Genomic DNA, 21,905 nt, shown 5'->3' with positions numbered 1-21,905 from the left:
TCCTGTTACGCTCCCGAGGAACAACAGGGATTCCTGTCAGCAGCCAGAGGTTCCCACAGGGACAGGCCTGGGAGCCCTGGAGGCTGCTCCACGATGTGCTGTGCACAAAGGGAACGTGGCCAAGGACAGAGAACAGCAGAGCCATGGAAGCACCAGCTCCTTCCCCACTGAGGGCTTCATCCATCCACCTTTCCCCCTCCTCCTGGGCATCCTCCTGCTCCCACCACTTCCCTTCAAACTAAAGCCTGCTCCCCCCCCCTCCAGGCTGCTCCATGACACACGAGCACACCCCCAGAGACATCAGGGAATGTTGACTATTGGGAAGGAGCTTTAACAGAGCTGAGCACACAGGAACCAACCCAAATCTGCTCCCTGGGGAACCAACTGGCACAAGAACTGACGTATCCTGCAGGAGGCAACAGGGAACGTTGCCCATGGTGGCTGGGAAGCAGCAGGACCTCCAGCCAGCCGGGAAGCTCTGACACAGCTAAAGCACTAAACTAGAGAGTATTTTGACTGGGAAATGGGTTATTCCATGGGTATTAGCTAGAACATAGGGAAAGTTTAGGAATGTGAAGTAAAAAAAAAAGGCAGAGTGCCAGGTCCCAGCTCCCAACTCCGCTCAGCGGCTGGTCAGGATGGGACACGCATCCCAGTGCCCTTCCGGGCATCACCGCTACTCGCTCCGCATGGATACTCATGAGGAGGATCCCATAAACATAAAACAAGCTGAAATTACATGAGGAGGGAAAATCAGAAGCAAAACAGGCACAATAAAGAGAGAGGGAAATCAGAAGCAAAGAATACAGAAGAAATTTATTGAAAGCACAAGTACAGACTGGCCAATAACTGCTTTCTACAATCTGAACAGTAAATAATGGAGCTACAGAAAGGTACAAAGGTTGTTATAAAATAGTTTTAATTTCATTTCTTTTTGCATTACAAACATTCTTTGAAAGAGGCAATGGAATTCTGATGGTGTGTACGCTTCCCCTCCCCACCCCACCTTCCACAATACTGAACCTGGAATCGCTGTTATCAAAATATACAATACATCTGTTTCACCATAAAAAAACCGGGTTTTGCTGCCCCCTCATGTCTTACAACAGGTATAAAAAAATTATAAATATGTACACCCTTTTGTTACTCACATTCTTTACATGCAAACACAGGGATCCAAAGGAAAGACCCACCGGCGCCTGGTCGCGGGTCACCTCCATTTGTCTGCGCTTGGTTCCAGCCCGTGGGGTGACCGAAGCAGCGGTCAAGGCCCCCCCGGAGCAGGTCTCGTTCCAAGCAGCCTCTTCCCAGTGTCCTGGGGGAGGCTTCTCAAACACATTTCGAATCCAACCACAGCCCCACGGCTGCAGGGGAATGGGTTTGTCACCTGGGGAGGGAGAGGAGTGACAACCACCACCAGACGCCTGGGTTTGCCCTCCTGAACGTTGAGGTGCTGGCAAGGAGGTGCGGAGCTTCGGCAAGAGGCTTTGCCCAGGTTTAGGGGTTACCAAACCCAGTGGCACCGGCTCAATTGGGGCAATGCTTCCAGGAAAGCTGGTTTTCCACGCCGCAGCCAGAGGAGGATCAGGACCCCCATGCCAGCAGCTCAAGCTGAACCCTCACTCAGACCTCACGCGCTTCTCCAGTACAATTCACATCCTCAAGAGCTCAGGGAGGAACTACGGAAAGTTAAGACTTTTCCAAACACTCAGTGCCAGGCAAGTCAAGAGCTCCCACACTAAGCCAGGAAATCCTAACTTGCAACACACTAAGACAATTAAAAAACAAACTTTGGTCCACAATTTGCAGAAAAAACCCTGAAAAAAAGTACAAGATTCTGGTTATTTTGCATCCGAACAGGTTGCAGGTTAGAGGGAAATGTAAGGCAACATCGGATCACACGAAAGAGAAGGCAGAATGGCCCGGGAAAGAGTCATAAGCCAGGAAAACCAAACAATACATGGTTTTTATTGGGGAAAAAAAAAAATAAAGAAACCAATCTGCTGCAATCTACTTTTAATAAATTCCCTTCCTATAACTTAGATCTGGGCTTAGAGGTTAAAAAGGTAAAACTTTCACCTGGGTCCTTTTCCTTTCATGCACAAGCTCTTTGTGCCTCTCACCTCCACCGCTTTGCTTTAGAAGTCTGCTTTTTGCTTCAGGTGTTTCACTGATCTCGGTAACATTCCTCATCCTCAGTCATGACCTCAGCCTGAAACTAAAAATTCCTGCCCTACGGATTCACTTACCAACAAAAAAAAAAAACCAAAAAACCAAAGAGAGAAAGAAAAAAGTACAGTAATACAGGGTAATAGCACAAAGGAGTAAATTTAGAGTACGTTTATACCATCTTACCATTCTATAAAAAGGTACTTAAAACTATTTCTTTTGCATATAAAGAGATTAGAATATTTGGTCAACTGGAAATATTGCTATAGGCACAGATGACAGCAACAGCATCCAAAAGTATAATACAAGAATTAAACCCCCATCCCCCCCCCCAAAAAAAAAAGCTCAAATGCTGAAGACATGCTATAAGAATGATGGCAGAGCTACATTGGTCTTGTTAATCTCAACTCAGGGGCACGAAGGTGACTCAGGGGAGCACCTTCCTAAACGTGGGATATCCTGTAATTCTTCAAATCCTAGCCGAGTATTTAGATATATATATTTACACACACAATTTTTGACAGACTCAGAATGATTCGTCTTCACAAGTGTCCAGCAGTGGTTAATTTTGTCTCTTGATGGAGGCTCCCACACAGGCGGAGCCTCCGGCGCTATCGGCAATGGAATGTCAGTTGGGTTTGGGAACATTTCCCCACCCTGGCCCCTTCTGCTCAGTCCCAATGTGATGGGCAAAGGAACTCCAAGAGCTCCCACTCGGTGGTCTGCAGATGGTGATAAACCACGAGCAGAGTGGGAAGTGGCACGAGACACATGATACTGTGCACATTGAGACATTTCACAACTGCCTGAAGAGTCAAAGCCCAGTATTTTCTTTATCCACTTTGCCACCTTCACCTCTCCACCACCACGAGCTGATCCCGTTAAGCCAGAGCTCACTCATTTGCCCTCAACTCTCCCAAATCCACTCCCTGCAGTTCAGATGTTTTCCCCAAAGAAGGAAGAGGTTTAAGGCACAGGACAGCAGATGCACAGTTAAGGTAGGATCAACGCAACTTCGCTTTGTGCTGGGTGAGTTGGGAGCTCCTGGACACCACGGGTTTGCAAACTCCTGACTCAAAAGGCGCTCAAGTGAATTCACACAGTGGTTTTAGGTCTTTCAAGGCATGGATGGGTAAAGAAAATAGAAAAAGGCATCAATGTGAAACCTGATCGACATGGTAGGATCTGCGTTTTGGGGGGGAGGGAGGAGAGAAGGAACAGGAAGGGAAAGGGGGAAACTTCCCAGAGCAGGTTCCAAAGTGTAAACTTGAACTTGTGATTTTTATTGGAACAGTCAGGATTGTTACCCATCACCGCAAGAGGAATTAAGATTTCACTTGGTTTGTTTTTAAAACCGGTAAACCGATTTCTCTTTAAAAAAATAAAAATCTCTGGTCTTTTAAGGTCACTTCAGCTGCATTTTTAAAGTGGCTTTTTTTTTCTTTTTTTTTTTTTCATGGAATGATGGAAGTTGAAACCCTCGTGTTCAGCCTTTGAAGGCCTAAGGCTGAACCCAAGAGGTTTTAAGTCAAGTCCATTTTGTCTCGCGCCTTCCAAAGCTTTAGATGGTGGACTTCGAGAAGGACACACGCAGGTGATGGTTCTCACCCAGGTCATGGTTATGGAGGTCAATGAGTGACTGAATGGCCTCTTCCACAGAGCCCATCTGGATCAGAGCCATCTTACGGTCCTTCCTGACAAGACACAAGGTTAAGCAGGATCAGCACCACCTTGTGCTGAGCTTCCCCAACTCTGATCTAACCCTCGAGGCCAGCAGAAAATTAACTCCCCAGGGAACTGCAGCATCCCTTCTTTTTACATGGAAGTGCCTCTCTCCATGACAAACATGCATACCCAAACAGCTCACTCAGCTGCTTTGGTTTTCTCCAACTCATACCATGCACCCAATCCAGGGTTACTCCTGAATTCTTTGTTGCAAAGAGTCAAATACTGCATCAGTTCTGCTCACCTGAGCCCAAGTTGGAATTCCACCAGAGCTAAGTACTTCTAACCCTTCTCCTACTGAAAAGCCCAGGGTAAGGATAGGATGCAAGACAAAACACTTACTGGAAGAATTTGAATCCTTTGACCACCCCACTGTTGCCTGAAAACAACATCTTAAGGTCTTCTTCAGTTACTGAAGGTCTGAAACAGAAGGTTTTCCAGTCAAATGTATGCTGACAGGCTCAATTCATCTCTAGAAACAAATGCTCAGCTTCTTGAGCTGGCAAGGCTGAGAGACCAAGGGGAATATGGGCACGCTCTCCTCCTGCTAGCCACATAAAGCTGCCCATATTCACTCTGACACTGAATTTGTAGCCCATTTTATACTCAGCCACACAGGAGCTCTCCAGGAGGATACTTACGGAATATTGGACAGATGAAGAGTGGCAGAAGGAGGAAAGATGTTCTGGAAGTTTTTGGAGCCTGGTTTCTTGAAACGGTGTAGAGGAGAATTGCCGTAGTCCTTTGTCAGGCCGTGGGTTTCCTGCCCCTCACGGGGGAGCTGGACTGTCTGGTGCTTGGACAGGGTGATACGGATGGGCTTCCCATAGAGCTTCTGCCCATTTAAATGGCTCATGGCTGCAACGGTTAAAGACAGCGCTGACTGCAACAGGCTTCCCTCCTCCTCCCAGCTAAACCCATTTCATTCTGGTTCTTCCCACATCCTCCAGGAGCTGCAGCACAAACACTGATACTCTGCTTTCCTGCACTGTCTGTTCCATTTTCCCTCTGGCTTCTCTCACCCAAATCAAGCACACCTTCTCCAGAGCTGCCCCAGTCTGCACTATGCACACAAGCAAGTGCATGGACACATTCAGGTCTGGGGTCTTTGTATTGGAGGAGAAGAACAGACTGATATTAAAGCTTTAATTCCCCATTAGGTCTCTTAATGCCAATAGTGTGATACTGTCAAGCTTGCTTACCAAGCTGGGCCTGGTTTCCATCAGTCATCTGAACAAGGGCATTCTCTTTCTTCTTAAATAAAATCTTCACCCTCTGCACATCACCATAGACTCCTTCAAAAAGTGAGGAAAGAAGAAGAGCCTTTAGGTAGGGAAAAAACCCCGTGAAGTCTCATTTAACTTAATATTAGCTAATCAATCCAACAGCAAAAAACATTCATTCACAACCAGAACTGATCTCATTCCAACCATGGTTACTTATTCTGCTCTAGTTAAGGAAAATTCTTATATAGCAGAATAATAATGGAACAATACATTAAAGAAAAGACACTGGGTTTCAGCAAAAAGCAAAACTCTTACTGCCAGAAGACTGGACAATTTAGCATGCTATCACCATTTAAATCTCTTCTAAAAGACATGCAAAGCAATAACCCATGCATAACTGAACATAAACCAAAAGGCAAACTAAATTAAATAGCAAACTAAGTAAAACAATGTAAAAAAAAAATAAAATAATATAAATGAAATTATGCATTCAAAATAAAAAACAAAAAAGCAAACTGCAAACTGTACATTTCTGAAGTATCAACAAAAAAAAATCTCAACTAAATGAAAAAAACAAGGTAATAAAAAGTGTGAATAATAACATACCGAAAAGAATAAAGAGGCATTGGGGTGTAACTCTCTTTAGAGAACAGCAGAGCAAGGCAGCGGAGGGACAGGGAAGAGGTAAGGAATCGAAGGGGAGAGCGAGGTTGCACAAATCGTCCACAACGAGGAAGGGCAGAGTCCCCGCAGGAAATGGCGAAATTGGTTGATGGATGATGAAGTTTTCAAGATGGTTAATATTGAAGGGCAGGTTGGTTTCCGAAGAGCAGGGTTTATGGTTTTTGGTTTGGTTTGTGTTTTTTTTTTTGGTTTGTTTTTGGTTTTTGGTTTTGTTTTTGGAAGGGGAATGTTTTTATTGTTTTGTTTCAAGCAACAACAGGAAGCAGAAGTACCGTGCAGTCAGTTGGCAAAGAAATTCCGGATCAGGGGAAGAAAAAAAATTCAGGGATGGGGAGAAAAGAAAAAAAGTAGCAAAAAACACAGGTCAGTAAATACATAAGGAAATATGTAGTGTTCCATCAGTCAGATTTATAGAATTCTACATACAATAACTCGTTTACAGAAACAGTTAATAGGTTTTACCTAGTGGAACACAATGATAAAGAAAAGGCATTTTTACTTCAGATATACAAAGATGTAAGAGACAGTATCGCAACAGAGTGACTTCTCCAGGCTTCAATAGTCAATTCCACTGCTATGGGAGTCCCTAAAATTCGATTTAAGAAAAAAATATTTGCTCCAATTGCAAGAATTTCTTAGAAGAAATGACCTCCCAGCTCAGGTCAAACCCGCCTGCATTCGCTGCTTCAGGAAGTGCTCCCTGCTGTGCAGTCCAACTCACTGCCTTTACAGCAAGAGATGATCCGGATGAGCCAGTACCACTACAAAACACCCCAAAGGTCTGCTAAAAGCTCTTGCTCAAAAAGAACTTGGTACCTGGTTTGCGAGAGGCCTATTTCGCCCTCCAAGGCTTGAGCTCGCCATGCAGAACCCCCAAACTGCTGCTACGCAGCTGGAAAGGCAGGAAAAACATCTCTGCTCCCAGCACTTTGTATTCCAAGCCAAGTCAGTGTGAGCTGAGGCACACACAGACTTCTTCCACTCATCGTGGAAAGGAAAAAGGGAACAATTTCAGTTTCCACAGTTCCAATTCAGGAAAACCCCACCTACGTTATGGCAGAGCAGTCACTCCAGAGAAATACTGTCTCTTAACTAACCGGTTGTGGCATAGGTAAGTTTCTACAACACTGATTATACAGGCAATGGAAAAAGTTTCATGTCTGTTAGTTCACAGCTTCAGTACAAGTATCAAAGTCTCTCTAGCCCAAAGATAAGCTGGATGGATAGCGAAGAGCTCACCAAAAACCACAAGGCATGAAATAACCGCTCGCTCCTACTTCAACAAGAACTGTGCGCACCGTTCAGACACCGCTCGGAGCTCAGAACACGTGCAAGTTAAACAGGTCCAGCACAGCCCTTGGGCCCGCCACTGCCACCCAGGCTACCAAATCCTCTCAAGAACCACACTCCTGACAGTGCTGCTTGAGAATATTGCCACCAGCTCTTAACGTTTGGGACTTCTGTTTGACCAGCAAGTCATGGGAGCGAGGCAGCGGTGACACCTCCTGGGATGGCAGAGCAGTTCCTAGGTAGAAGAGCAACTCATCCAAACCAAAGCTGTATCCCAGTCCCTGCCATTATTTCATGCCCTGGAGAAAACAGTAATGACAGATAAAAAGAGCAGTCTGAAAATATCGAGTCAATTGGTTCATCTCATCACGAGTTAAAACACTTTGATCATTCATCACATCCAGGCTTTCCCTTTGATGCAAAAGAGGTTTTGTGGTTACTCTGACATCACTGGTAAGTTTGAGAGCTTTGCAAAGTAGCATTAACTTGTGTGCACAGTCCCACCAGTTAAAGGGCTTTGCAGCAGAGACTCTACTGCACACACTAGAAGATTCTACACTTTCAATCCAACCAAGAGCCAAAAGCTGACCGAAAAGTCCAAGATACCCATATCAGATTCTCTTGTGCTGCTGTCTTTCGTGAAAACATTTTTGTTCAAATGTTATTTGCTTTATTTTTAAAGAAATCCCAATCTTTCAACTCACTAAGTTAAGTAGAATTGAAAATGTAAACTGTGAGTTGTTAAGGGGTTTAGCTAAGGAAAAAACTTCCAGGAATCTTGGAAAGGGAAAATGTGCAAGCACATGGCAGAGGAAATACTGCACAGGTACAAGGTCAAGCTGGCAGGGGTCCAGACACTACACAGAAAGAGCAAAGGTCAGAACAAAGTCTCTCTGTAGTTCTGAATTAATGTATTAAAAACTAGAACATGCCAAGGAAAAGAAAGCATGGACATGACTATTCTGTGACCCAAATGACACTACTCCATGGGAATGGCAGGGAGACTCCAAATAAAAGAGGGAGGAAGGGGACAGGCATTGTAGTCTTTATGGGATGAGAGCAGTCAGGCAGCATCCTTGGCTTTGAACCAAAGAAGAGCAAGGTTTTAATTTGAGATGGACTTTCTCATTTCCCTTCAGCAACTAGAGTACTGATCTGCTTTGAGTTTGAGAGCTGGCACAGCACATCAGCTGCTTTTCTAGTTTTGCCGTTTCCTTTAGGTTATGGCAGCATTTCACTTTCAATGACTTTCAGCACAAATCTGTGTTCAGAAAGTGAAAGCAGAGGTAACAGAAGGAGAAAAAAAAAAAAAGAGTAAAGTTAGGACTCCACTAACCTCAGGATTCAGACTGCTAACCAGCAGCACACAGTTCCCTGCCCCACTGAGGCCGGGAATGGCAATCCGTCCTGCTGCAGCCGCTGCAGCTGCTGGGATAGCCAAAGGAGCTAGTGCTCCATGAACACTTGGAACTGTCAGGCCTGGAAATTAAAGAATATTAACCAGTAAAGAAATTAACAGCACGTACTCTAGTGTATTTGCTGCACCAGAAGGGAGAACGGCACCTTCTGTAACATGCAAAGTCATCATTCGAACCACAGTGACCGTGTAGGCTAAGAGCAAGAGAAGCCTCCAATTCTGGTGCTGCAGGAAATGGCATGGTTTGTAATGGGATTTGCTCTTGCAGTGCCTGGTGCTTAACGGGTGCCTCAGCACTGGCTGGTTGACTACAATGTGCTGCACGTCTCACAAGCAGCGGAATCAGCACAAAGCCTCAGCTCTGCTGGTGCAGGAAAGGTATCGCACACGGTGCATTTGGAAGGGTCTTTCCAACCAGTGCATGCCAACACGCTTTGTTCTTTAACCATGCATCTAACAAGAGGTATTGTAGGCTACCACCAGCTCATCTCTGCAGGAATGGAGAAGCATTAGTTTTATTTACAGGCATTTCTAGGTTGCTCACAGTAACGGCTGGCACCTCGCTGCATCAGCCCTCCAAAGAGCTTTGAAGTTTGAGAAACCACCACTAGTAATCAATGCAATCACTCCTCCAAGTGGCACAGGATATTACCCCAACGGGGTATTAACAAAACATGAACAGTTCCCCACTTTGATCTGTGCTTGTTTGTCACAAGCAAGGAAATTCCATCAAGATCCAAGGAAGTCAACAGAGTTTGGTAGGCGATGAAAACCAAAGGAGACCTTGTTTTAGCCTGGCAGTGCAGCGAGTGTGTTCACTCCAACCCCAAGCCTTGAACCTCAGGCACGTGGCTACTTCTGCAAGTAGCAGTAAGTTGTTACCTGCAGGATGAGCTGCAGACTGCCCAGTGCAGCTCTAACAGTGCACATCATACGGGGCGTGTTTAAACAACAGCTTTACTCCAAATGTTTAGGGAAAAATGGACAAGGATTCCTTGCTTTTGACCACACTTCTGGTTGTCAAAGTGAGCTCCCAACCTCTGCAACCACATGAGGAAATAAATTCAAAACATTTCATCCCCTCCCCATCTCCCCCAGTTACTTTTACTGCCCCATCCTGCTGCCCATTTCCCTCTTTGCCCTGGGATATTCCCTAGCCAGAAGTACTACATTTGCATTCTTAGTTGAGGTTACGTACTGAAACACCATTTCCCTCTATGCCCAAGTGCCAGCATCGAGAATTTGCATCACTAAACCCCCCAAAATATGGCTACTTAGCTTTAAACCATCAAGATGCTTCAGCAACAGAAAATCTATATAAAATTTCAACTTACGAAATACAGTACCTGCAGCCTGAGGAATTGCAAAGGCAGGAGGAAAGCCAGTTCCTGCATATGGAGAAGGAGAGATTATTCCTGGGGCACCTGGGAAAGATATACACATTATACAAAACACCCAACAGCAAGAAAACCTCTAGCCTTAGTTGGAATGTCTTGATCTGGCCTTCAACATATGCATTTAGTTGAAAGCTAAACCCGAAACCAAGCAGGAATTCAAAAATGCCTCTAATGGAACACTGAGCTTCAAGACATGACAAAAACGATTCCTCCTTCCTCTGACTCTGCTGTTCCCACATAGCTGTTAACCAGACTACAAGCTAATAGCTCCTGTAACTGCTTAACCACCCCAGTTTTCCAAGTGCAGGTGACAGAATCCCAGGTCCATACTGTAGGCAAAGCAACAGATGGCACCAGAAGCCCAGACAGCTGCAAAGCTGCAACCAGTCCTCACCCAAAAGAAGAAGAGCTTCCAAAGCAGCAGCACGCACCCACAGCCACATGTGCCTACCTACTAGTAGTTTGCACTACTCTGATTCAGTGGTTTCTAAGTTTTCCTCCTTAGTCATATTCCACAATTCTGTATGATCAAATAGAATCATAGAATGGTTTGGGTTGGAAAGGACCTTAAGATCATCCAGTTCCAACCCCCTGCCATGGGCAGGGATGCCTTACCCTAGACCATGTTGCCCAAGGCTCTGTCCAGCCTGGCCCTGAACACTGCCAGGGATGGAGCATCCACCACTTCTTTGGGCAACCTGATCCAGTGCCTCAGCACCCTCACAGTAAAGAGCTTCTTCCTTCTATCCAACCTGATCTTCCTTCTATCCGCCCTGAAAACACACCCAGGTTACATCCCCTCCCCTTCCCCAACTGACACATGCATTGGTTCTGCACCCGCTCCAAGAGTTCTCACCAAAAGCAGCTGCCATGGTCTGATCAAGAGGGGGCGGGTTGTCCCCAGAAGGTAGGTCTGGTCGTGTATAATCTCTGCTCTTATCATTATTGTATTTTACATTGAGACTTGTGAGCTTTGAGAAGTCTATGCGCAGGGTGCAACAGGCATTGTAGATGTTCTGTCCATCTAAAGACTGCAAAGAAACAAACCTTTCCTCACCCAAGATGCATTTACACTGAGATCACACAGAAGGTGTCACAACATCCCAGGTACCAGGGCTCTGGTGGGACATCTGCAGGTATCCCACTCTGTGTGGAGAAAGCACCGCTTCATCCCCCCCCCACCCTGCAGTCTTCACCCGTGTTAAGCTGCACCACTCCTGCTCAATGGGCAATGCTCACATACACCTTGTGATCCCCCCTCCCTGCACCCCAAACCCCTTCTAACATTGATCCTACATTAATAAAAGCAAGCCTAAAAGTGACAATAATTCAGGTGTTGGCACTGCAAGCACACTACTCACCAGTTTGGCATGCTGAGCGCTCACTGGGTCAGCATATTGCAACAGGGCCTGGAACTGGTGGTTCTTGGTGAATGTGATTATTTTCAAGACTGTACCAAACTTGGAGAAAATCTGTAAGAGAATATTTGCAATCTCTTGTTAGCTCCTTTCCAGTGAGTTCATTTTGCATTGATCTCCATTAGCAGAAGCAGAAACAATACAAAGTTATCCCTTCACCTTGTTAGCTTTCCAACTCCGAAATGTAAGGTTTTAAACTACGCTTGTATCATGGCATCAGACTAGAAAAACACCCGGGTGACCCAACTGCCTCCTTAAAGTGTTTGTTATGAACTATTACACAGGAAGGGTCACATACACCTTCCCAAACTGAAGCTTTTCCAAGCATTTCAGAGCTGCTTCAATGCAGCTAAGCTTGCATTTTAAACAGATAGATGAAGTTAAGCAACTGCAGCAGGAACTTGCCAAATAAGCTCCTACCCAACGACTCCCAGGCACAGGACTGGTTTCCCCCTACCCTTGCAGGCAGACATGAGGCAGCTACTTCTGCTAAACCCTAAGCAGAACTTGAAAAGCCATCTTGAAAACAGAACTGTTTGTGTCCCTTGCACTGTACCAGGCTGTAATCCAAGGGAAATGGACCAGCAATCAAATCTCTGGAAATTAAAGTCTGGCCAAACTGGAAGCAAAACCAGAGGAATCTCATGTAGGTGTTGGGATCTTCAGAAGATCTTTGGTCACCTCCGTTCAGAACTTGTATTATAGAGAGAAACCCACATCCTGTTAGAACACAGACATGGCAAACACAACCCCGAAGGTTGTGGTGCCGTGTTTTACCTGATGCAGAACATCCAGAGCGACAGGATAGAAGAGATTCTCCACAATGATCCTCAGGACAGGGCTCTGGCCAGCCATGGCCATTCCCGCATCCACGGCTGCGGCAGCGGCCGGCAGCGGCAGGCTCCCCGGCTGCACCAAGTTCACTGCTTGCAGAGCCGCCTGAGCACGCTGCAGAACCAGACACCGTTAGCCACGCACTCGTGCTTGCACGACAGACACACACAGCTCCTCTGGAGCCTCCTGTGTGCCAACTGCCAGAAGCCAGCAGTGAGCACACCACAGAAAGCAGGTTATGGTTCCTATGGCTGGGGATGTAAGGACTTTGGCACATTTTAAACATGGGCAGTGCAGACCGTCCTCATCAGGAAGAGCAACGTGAAAATACTAACACAATCAAATAGGAGCTTATCAGCAGCAGCTTAAGTACTATTTTAAGTACTTTCTAAGGCTAAAACCTTGCTCAGCATCTATTGATGCAGCAAAATTATTCCATTGTTTAGAAAAAGGGAAAACTAGGCTCTTCTGGGGTGAAACTCCATCTCCAGAATGCTACAGAAGCTGACAGGACTGAGTAAGATTAATGCTCATCTGTATAGGGATCCAGGAGCAAGAACTAGCTGGGAATTTACTCCCTGTAGAGTCCCCCTTGCTCATACACCACTGATGCTCTCGCTATCCTGCATCATGTGCTGGCTTTAGATGCACCCAGTCGTAGCCTTTCATCTGCACAGGATTAGATGCTCTGAGCCTGATGAAACTCAGCCTGAAAAGTGAGAGGCAGCAAACTGGGTGTACTGGGCAGCCACTCCGATAAGGAGCCACAAGTAACTTGAACTTCTTTCCAGTGTTCCTGTCCTGAAAGGCTGCCAAGAGCAGCTGAGCCAAACCAGGGAACTTCTTAGCCTGTGCAGAGCAGATCTTGCACATAAACTCCAGACAGCCCAGACAAAGCCTGAGGAACTGCTGCGTTCCTGTGCTGCCTGCCTCCGCACCAGCGCTTCCCAGCAACAGGCTGCACTCTGCTGCACGCTCAAGTTTTGCTCCGTCAGAGCTTCATTTCATGTAAATCTGTCAAATATTAGAAATCCTGAAGAGGTTAAGCAAGTTTTCAGTTACTGTTTCTACCTAAGGGATGCTAAGCCACCCTGTATCTCCCATTCACTTTGCATCTTCTTCCCCGACATGAAGGAAGATTTAGCAGTTCATTTACCAGTCTGCTGACACGTTGGATAAAAGCTGTTACAGAAGACTTTGCTCTTTGATACTTAAACCAAATCTTAAAGCACAACTCAAACCAGCAGCTGAGAAGTGTCTCTCCCTCCCACCAGTACGACAACATAAAGAACAACAACTAACAGCTTGGTTTGGAGAGTTGTCTGTCTTCAGCTCCTTGTGGTTAGAGAACTGAATGTAGATGGGCTGGCTCCGGAGGACTGGAGTGACAGTGGTGTAGTAGTTCACCATGGTGTTGGCTGCCTCCTCCGTGTTCATTTCTATGAAAGCCTGTGCAGAAGTGAAACCCAACAGACACATCAGAGCAGCTCAAGAGGCAGCATTAACACTTGGCAATCAGCACGCTATGGATGGCTTTAGGAGGAACTTCCAGTTGAACTGCAACTGGATTTGATTTTCACAACTGCATTTCCATGCAGGTTTCTGTACACAGGACTAAGAACCAACTGTACGTAGCTCAAGTGAGGATCTTCACTGTCCAGACTGATTTTAGGTAATGTTTCAGTCTCATCCTAAGATCTCCACGCTATATATACTTAGGAAAGTGGCAGTGGCACAAGTGTCTGCAGGAACACAAGAATACAGCAGTCATCCAGATTCTTAACACTTGTCATTTAAGCAACTCCCCTTACTTCTGCAAGGAGCAGCAAGCCCACCCACTGCTCTGGAACTTTATAGTCTTCCCTGCTTCAGAACAAAAGCCTAAGGGATTGTAGCAAGTCATTCCATTAAATACTTACATACAATCACAGCAGGCGATATATCAGAGGCACATTTTCATAATTAATATTAAAGACAGAGCATTTTAAAAGATTATTAAAGCTGGCTTTGCCTTTTTTACTCCTTCATTTGCAAGACAATTTTAGTTACCAAATTAGTGCACACCTTTTGCATTACCCAAGAGTGCTTTAGCTTTACCCACCTAATTTATTGTACCTGTAAAGGTGTCCTTAATATGCAAAGTTACACTGGTGGTTACTCAACTGTCAAAGCAGCTTGAGTGAAAGAGGCCAACTCATGTCACTGCTGTCCAAATAATTTACCTGCTCTGCAATTTAGAAACCAGGCACAACGCTGATTATAGGAGACAACCTGTAATTATGGACTTAGCTCCTTGCACAGCCTGAAAATAGTATTTTCTACAGCTCATGGGATAATCATGGAAAAGTCAAATAATAGTATGCACAAGTTATTGACTCCTAATACGTGACAGTTGTTTAAACAACTTGGGCCTGGTTTAGGGATGACAAACCCATCAAGCCTTTGCCATAAGCCCCGCTTGCAATTCCAGAGACAATACCTGATTTTTGCCTTTCAACATGAGAAGATTGGTGACCTTGCCAAAAGGTAAGCCCAAGGAGATGACCTCTGCCTCCGTGACATCACTGGGGAGCTTACGGACATGGATTACTCGGGACGGCACTCCAGCACTTCTATCACCTTTGAATTTTTTGATGTCATTTCCATTAGCTGGAAAAACAAAGAGTTACCCAAACCTCCAGAGCTTTTCACAGCCAGTCTGTGCTCCCCCCATCCAGTTATCGCTCTCTTACAGAGAAATTCCATAGTCTAATTCCACTAGAATCTGAAGACACATGGTTTTACTGCCCCCCTCCCCCCAAATGACACGTTGCAAGTGACGTTGCTGAATGCCACCGCAATGGAATCAAGCCTCCAGTGGCCATTTCACAGCTTGTTTACAGCACACACCCACCCCTCTGCTCTGTGTAGGGCTGAGCCTCTGCAGGGCTCATTCTGCAGCACTGCTCTGATCCTTTTCCCTTGGGCTGGCATCCTGGGCAATGAAGCTGTTTGAAGGGGACATCTTAAAGCAAGCGATACTCTTAACAAATATGACCCAAAAAGTCCTTTTGGGTCAGCTGGATTGTCCACAGGGCAAAGGCTGCTGCAGCACAGCACCAGAGCTGGCACAGTGTGGCAGAGAGGGCACGGGCAGGACATGAAGGTAGCTCTAAGACAGACAATTCAAGGCACTGACAAGCACAGAGGGTAGAACTCTGGACTGAGCACCCGAGGCTACTGTCTTGGGTGGGATTCCAGACTCCCAAAGAGCAGCAAACTATTCCATACAGCCAGAATAACCCCATACGAATTCAATTGTGCTTTAAGTTTAGAGCAAAACCTGCATGTTCTAACTCTGTAAAATCATTTTAGCAACTGGTCTGCCCCAATTTTCTTCAGTCCACTAAAACTCATATGGGGATAGGGCAGAAGTTTATTACTACTATCCAGCACTGTCCTACAAAGGTCTAGGAAATACCAAAAACTAAAGAGATTTTAAACCCCAGACCTCCTCCTAGTATCTGCAATACTTATATATTGCTATTCTATTGTAGAAGCAACATTACCTGCAGAAGAATTGTTGTTGTTCATGATAAAGGGTCCGTTAGTAACACAAGCAGGGAAAAGCTCGTCAGCTCCCCGCTGGAAAAGAAAAGAGGAAAGGTAAACTGAGAGCATTTCAACTGAGTTCTATTCACGTCCTCCCAAAGCAGAACAATTGAGACTAAGCTGCAGAGAAGCTGAAGTGTAAGTGAAAACATACTGAGAGTGGGCAGTGAACCTCACCTCCATAAATTAAATATAAGTAAGATCCAATTTAGTAATTGAGTAGCACTATCCAGTATCTTTCTGCTAAGCATTAGGGCTCTTCGGAGTTGAAGCATCACTGAATTGTCCAAAGCCACTAAATGCACTGAGATACACCAGGAGGATGTGAATGCAACACAACAGTCCCGCAGGATGAAGAGCAAACCAAACAAGGCCCCCTGGCACCCACTGAGGGCACAGGAGGGTTACCAGGAGCAAGGGCATCTTCAGCAAAAGACAAGTTACCAGAAGCTGGCCCAAACTGTTAGTGTGTGATCTGGCCATTATGGACCAGTTTTAGTTTCCAGTTACCAACAGAAGATGCAACTATGAGCAATGGAGACCTGACAGAAATGGATCTCTTCCCTACCCCAAAAAAGGGCAGGGCAGGAATGTAAAGGGACTGGCAAAAAGCTACTTTTCAGATTTCACAGCAGAAATAGGTCCACATGTAACAAGTCGGATTCTAGTACAGAACAGACTGTCACTGGATTGGCACCTTGTAGCCACAATGCCCAGAACAGCAGCACCATCAAGTCTCAGCAAGCACATGTAGCTCCATTCTGGAACAAGAGAAACCAAACTATCACAGGGACTAATCCTTCAGAATCCCCTGCTGTGCTACCCTGCACCTCAGCCTTTGCTCCACATCAGCATCAACGTGGCTACTGGCAAACCCAAACCCCACGAGCAGCACAGCATCTGGATTCTGTGACTTTGCTCACTGCAGCACTGTGGACGGAGAAAACATATGACAAAGCAATTCTAAACCAGACTGTTCCTACTCGAATTAGACAACCTGAACAGCCCCTGGTAGTGCACAGCTTTAGAAACACGTTTGCTCCAGGCTTTTTAGGAGCTGTAGGTGTAATTCCATCTGCTCACACACAAGTCACCCAGCCCAACTGCCTCCAAGCCACCCTACACTAGTCTAACCCAAGTAGGAGCTATGAAAAACACTACTAAGACTACAAATTACTTCTTAGTACAATCTATGCTTATATACATAACACAGCTTAAAATCAGTATGGCTTCATTACACAAAACTACCTCAAATCCCATTGAGCAAACACAGTAATACAGATGTAACACAAAGCAGCATTTTCTCACAATTCTCTACATTACTCTTGCACAGAAATGCCACAGTCAAAGGCTTTCCCCAGCAGCAAAGAGCAGAGAGCTCGTGCCTGCCTTGTTTAGCTCCCCCCCAACTCGATGGAAACATGCCCTGCTTCACCCTGTGGCTACCAGACACTCCATCACCCCCCATGCCCTAGATGTGGCAGCACCTGCAGAAACACTATCTGCGAGACAACAGCAGCTCCCCGCTCCCTTCCCAGCGCCCGGGCAGAAGTAGGTCACACAACAGCCCCAGCTCACTGCAGAGCAGACACAGCACTTGGGCTTTCAAAGCCTGTGTTTCTTGTTTGACTACTCACTGCTGGCTCTTCAAAGACAGGCTCAAGGACTTTGATGTCTTGAATCCAAGGAATTAGGGCCACGTTCCAACCCGTGGGTCGTGCGCTGCTGCTGGTCACCTGCAGCGCTGACCAGGTTCCACCAAGGCTGTGGGCACTGGTGAGGTTATTCCCTCCTGACATGGTGCAGGAATTGGGAATAGGCCTTTAAACAGCTCTTCTAATTAGCACTTGGATTCCCCAAGCTAGTCTGGGAGGCTATTCCCTGTGATCCCAGCCTTCTGATGACTCAAATTCATGCATAAATCCACAGGTAAAGAAAAAAAACCCACCACTTTACTATAAAACCACTCTTGTGCCTGGGCTCCTGCAGCCACCATGGGCACTGGGATACAACTGGCAGCTATTTACAAGCACAAGCCAGCAGCAGACAAAAGCCTTCCCAATGCAGACAAGTGTTTACTGGCCTCATGAAACCCCTCACATGAGGCCCTGAACTGAAGAAAAAGGGGTTCTTGAATAGCAGCTTGTACATTTGTGAGCACAGAGAACTCCAGCATTCCCAGTAGGAAGGGATGTGTCTGTGCAAGCGCACTGGGGCAGCCCCTGCAATCCATCACGGCAACCTCAGGAGAACAAGCCACATATTTGGCTCTCGTGGAGGCAACACCAGGAAACTATAAACTGGGAAAACCAAACATTTATACTATTATGGAAAGAATTTCAATTCCCTGAATTTCACTTTCCTAATGACTTGTTCAACAGCAACATTTTCTCACATATTGCAATCTTTACCTGCAGGGCACTTGGACAAGGAATGCTCCTGGCTGCTGGCTTCCACATGTCCATGTTTCTTTAACGAAAGAGCCATTTCAATCCACTCCCCTCTTATCTTGGAGACAGTCTCCGCTGCCTCCTGCACCCAGAGGGTGACAATTGTTCCACATCAAAAGCAGCAGCAGGCAATTTGTAAGCTTCCCAGCTGGAAGTACATGCAAGCGAAGAGGGAAGGCTGCAGCAGTTGGAAAACTACTATTATTCCCAGGACTCTTCTCTACGCAAGGAAGTTCACAGGCAGTACATGCAGAACTCTGTACAGTTATACCCAAATTCTTCCACACAGGCTTCCTTTGAAAGAATGCCTTCTCTAGGGCAGCCTTACAACGCACTGAGGAGTTATACCAAGGAGTAACACAGGGCACAGGGTGCTGCCAAACCTCCTCCAGCAGCAGGATGCTGCATCAACGATGACCCTTCAGCAGTGTTTGTTCCTCCTCTGTTACTCTTGGAGCTTCTCTCGGGTAACTCTGAGAAATCTCTAGTGAGGACCCAAAACCAGCCTGGTTCTTTGCAAAGGTTCAGAAGCGGTTTTCCACCACCACCATATCCATCGGGTATCCTGACTGATCTTGGGAAAGCCAAGACAAAAGCGATTGATTCTGAGGTATTGTTTTATTCAGGTTTTAAACCACACAAATCCAGCAAATACATGGCTGTGTGGGTGCTCAGCAGCTCCCCAGCACCAACACACCCCTCTACCTCCTTCAATTGTGACTCCCATGGGGAGGCCCAACCGTGCAGCAACAGCTCCGGACAGCTCTTCAGATCCTCAAGTTCCCATCCCTGCTCACGAGAGGCATTGATTTCTGTTGCCATCTCCTCTTCCTGGTCATAGGAAACAACCCCCCCTCTGCAGTTCCACTGCAGCTCCTCCCCAGGCTGCTCCCACCACAGAGGCACCAGGTAGAACCTGGCCTGGGAGTGTTTCTATGACAGCAGCCTCCTTTGTCTGCAACACTCCTGGCTACAAAAGCTCTACTGCTCAAGCTGCATTCATTTACTCCCAACACCCCTGCTCCAGGCAGTTTTGCCATCAACGCTTTAGTTCCCTTTTCGGAGTTAAAGGCAAGGTAGATTTCAAGTATTTCCTCTTTTTCTGAGTTATCTTTTGATGAACTTTGATCTTTTTGCTTTAGCTTTAACAGAAAAGCTCTAAGAGCTTTTAGGTCGGGCTTTCCCAGCTTCAAAAGCAACTCTCAGTTTTCATTTGCAGACTACAAATTGTCCCATTGCCGCTAGGATTTTACCTGAACCTTGCCACAGTTTGGAGTGAAGCCACAGATTGTCACAACTTCTGCCAGCACACTGATGTGTGCTACAGCTGCCCCATAACATCCTTCATCATGGGAAGGAAGAGGGCAAGAGCCAAGCCCAGGGGCTGCAGGAAACTCCTGGCTCATGAGGAACCCCGCAGAGAGCAGCAGCATTCCCTGCCCTGACTGCAGAGCTGCTCTAGTGATCAGTGACAGCAGTATCGCTCCTTCTGGGGCAGAACAAGGTAGAGGTAGGAGGTGCACAGGCCATCACCTAAAAGGCACTTCCAAGAAGCAAAGCACCTTGAAAACCCCCCTCTAGAAAGAAACCAAGAAATATTTGGACTGTTGGAAGTCCTTTGTTTGCTTAAGTTCAGATCAACCCCCTGTCACAAGTCTCACGACAGAGCACACCAGCATCCTTCTTCCACTTCATTTGCCCCAAGTTTGTAAGAAGATTTTGGAGCCTGTAAAAGGCCACCAAAATATTTTGCACACAATGACACAGGGATCATGGAGAAGCTCACGCAAACCCTTTGCTTTGATGAAAGATGCAAAAACCATCCTGTCTTTGAGCTCGGAGAGAATGGAGCACTGCTGAGGTATGCTCCGAGGGCTCGTATGAGCTCAGCCCCAGAGGAATGTGCTCCATGCTGCAGTGCTCAGCTCCAGCCCCTTTGCAAAGGAACTAAGAAGAGAAATCCAGGCTGGTGACATCACCATTCACACTCATGTTACACTCCAGCTTTTCCTGCTGAGAGCTTCAAGAGCTAGGAATGAAACTAAACTTAAACCACTCAGAAGGATGCCAGCTTCCCTTGTCTTCCCCACAAGACTGGCTTCCAGCAAGGCTCCCTCACATTACTCCCTGCCCCATCTCCTGCTGCCAGCACTCGAGCCATGTAAAGGTGGAGCAGTGTGAAGAACATTCCCATTTGGGTCACAAACCACACACCAACCGCATCCTCCTTCGGTCCCAGTAAGGCTGGAAGTGTCTGATCAACACAAAGGAGCTTCAAGACCCTGCAGACAGCAGGGCTTGGAGGGGGCTGCTGGGCCAAATGACACACTGCAGGATGCTGCTGTCCATCTGCAGTGTCACTTAACCTCTGCTACCACACAGCTTACACAGTCTGATCTGAACCTAGAGTTTGGGGGGGGAGGCTGAAATACCAATTTCATTCACCAAATAGCTGGTGGCCGATTTTTATGTACCAATTCCGATAGAGCAACCCCTGTAGCATTTGTCAGATTAACTCCAACCCTGGAGCTGGCATATTCCATCCCTGGAGTCTGGCAGGCCTTGAGTAGGTGCTTTTTTAACTACACTGTTCAGCTGGGGCCAAGCAACATCACCCACGACTTAGAGCTTCTGAAGTTGTTCTAACCTCGCTCTTGCCTGCACAAGATTGAGTCTGATACCTTTCCCAAAGAGCCAGCACAGCAGACTTCCCACCAACATTCCCAACAGCATACTGGCTACACACACACACACAGAGCATCTTTGAAACCAGGTCAGTTGGTCAGAGCACTGCAAAGAACTCAGTGCTTAGGAAAAGTCTCCTATCAGAAGTACTGCCACAGAAGCTGGTACCGTTTCTAGCGCACACAGATGGGGCTGTGAGTGCCTAAAAGACACTGGAAGCTGAGGCACTACGGGAAAGCAATTGCTCACACAGCCCAGCGTGAGGTTGTGCAATAAGGTGCTTTACCAGCTCAACCCACTCACCCCAGCAGCCCCTCCCTGACTTTCTTTCTGTGTCTTTGCTACTATGGAGACACCCTGTGAAACAAACCTGCCCTTTGAGCAAACAAAAGGTGTGGCCATTTCAAAGAGCCCCAAATTCCTGAGCTCCGAGAGCTGCAGCAATGCAGTCACGCTGGCTTTGCAGGCCAGCCCACACCCAGGCTTTATGAGGTTCTGTTCTCAAGCTGAAACTTAACTACTCCTCAACCTTGAGCTTTTAGATCCCGCAGCGCAGCAGACAGGCCCTTGGTGAAGCACAGGCCAAACACTATCACAAAGAAATGCCACTGGGTGAGTCACGCTGGGGAAAATGGAACCTGTGAAAGAACATTTTGTGCCCCAATCTGGAGCAGGGTAAACTGATCAGGCAGGCTTAGAAGAAACTACTACTTCAATCTCGACTAAATTGCAGTTGTGTAATAACGGCATCTGCTTTGGCAACCACGGAGCCACCAATGCACTGGCATTAGCAACACACACTTGCTGAACTAAGCACAGTATCCAACGAGTTCTCATATGAAGCTACACCAGAATCACACAGGATTGGAACTGAAATCATGCTTTTCTCCTTGCTGGTGTGAGGTGGCAGCAAATGTGGCATTGGCACTCCTTGAAACCAGTGTTAGTGACTCAGGGCCCAGACTCTATTCCATGCTTGTGGGATTAGAGGTGAAGTTGAATAAATTCATGTGTGTTAA

General features: G+C 46.5%; 1 protein-coding gene across 10 annotated transcripts in view; it reads right to left on the bottom strand.

The window, feature by feature from the left end:
- Window positions 1–797: 797 nt before the first annotated feature.
- The window catches only part of PTBP1 (polypyrimidine tract binding protein 1), a 28,719-nt gene continuing 7,611 nt past the window's right edge, over window positions 798–21,905 (bottom strand). For 7 of the 10 annotated variants that reach the window (XM_030509092.1, XM_030509098.1, XM_030509097.1 and 4 more), the window contains 13 exons: window positions 15,709–15,784; window positions 14,640–14,809; window positions 13,463–13,609; window positions 12,104–12,274; window positions 11,270–11,380; window positions 10,765–10,939; window positions 9,846–9,935; window positions 8,431–8,573; window positions 5,727–5,760; window positions 5,097–5,189; window positions 4,536–4,752; window positions 4,237–4,314; window positions 798–3,863 (listed from right to left, as the gene is read on the bottom strand). In XM_030509092.1, coding sequence (XP_030364952.1) covers window positions 3,731–3,863; window positions 4,237–4,314; window positions 4,536–4,752; window positions 5,097–5,189; window positions 5,727–5,760; window positions 8,431–8,573; window positions 9,846–9,935; window positions 10,765–10,939; window positions 11,270–11,380; window positions 12,104–12,274; window positions 13,463–13,609; window positions 14,640–14,809; window positions 15,709–15,784 — 1,638 coding nt within the window. In that variant the 3' untranslated portion in view covers window positions 798–3,730. The remainder of the gene's footprint in view (window positions 3,864–4,236; window positions 4,315–4,535; window positions 4,753–5,096; window positions 5,190–5,726; window positions 5,761–8,430; window positions 8,574–9,845; window positions 9,936–10,764; window positions 10,940–11,269; window positions 11,381–12,103; window positions 12,275–13,462; window positions 13,610–14,639; window positions 14,810–15,708; window positions 15,785–21,905) is intronic. The other 3 variants (XM_030509093.1, XM_030509094.1, XM_030509095.1) reach the window with 3 other exon arrangements.

This window comes from Strigops habroptila, chromosome 20 (assembly GCF_004027225.2).
Source record: "Strigops habroptila isolate Jane chromosome 20, bStrHab1.2.pri, whole genome shotgun sequence".
Classification (NCBI taxonomy): domain Eukaryota; kingdom Metazoa; phylum Chordata; class Aves; order Psittaciformes; family Psittacidae; genus Strigops; species Strigops habroptila.
The sequence above is the reverse complement of the archived record's forward strand: the minus strand, read 5'-3'. Positions and strand labels throughout refer to the sequence as shown.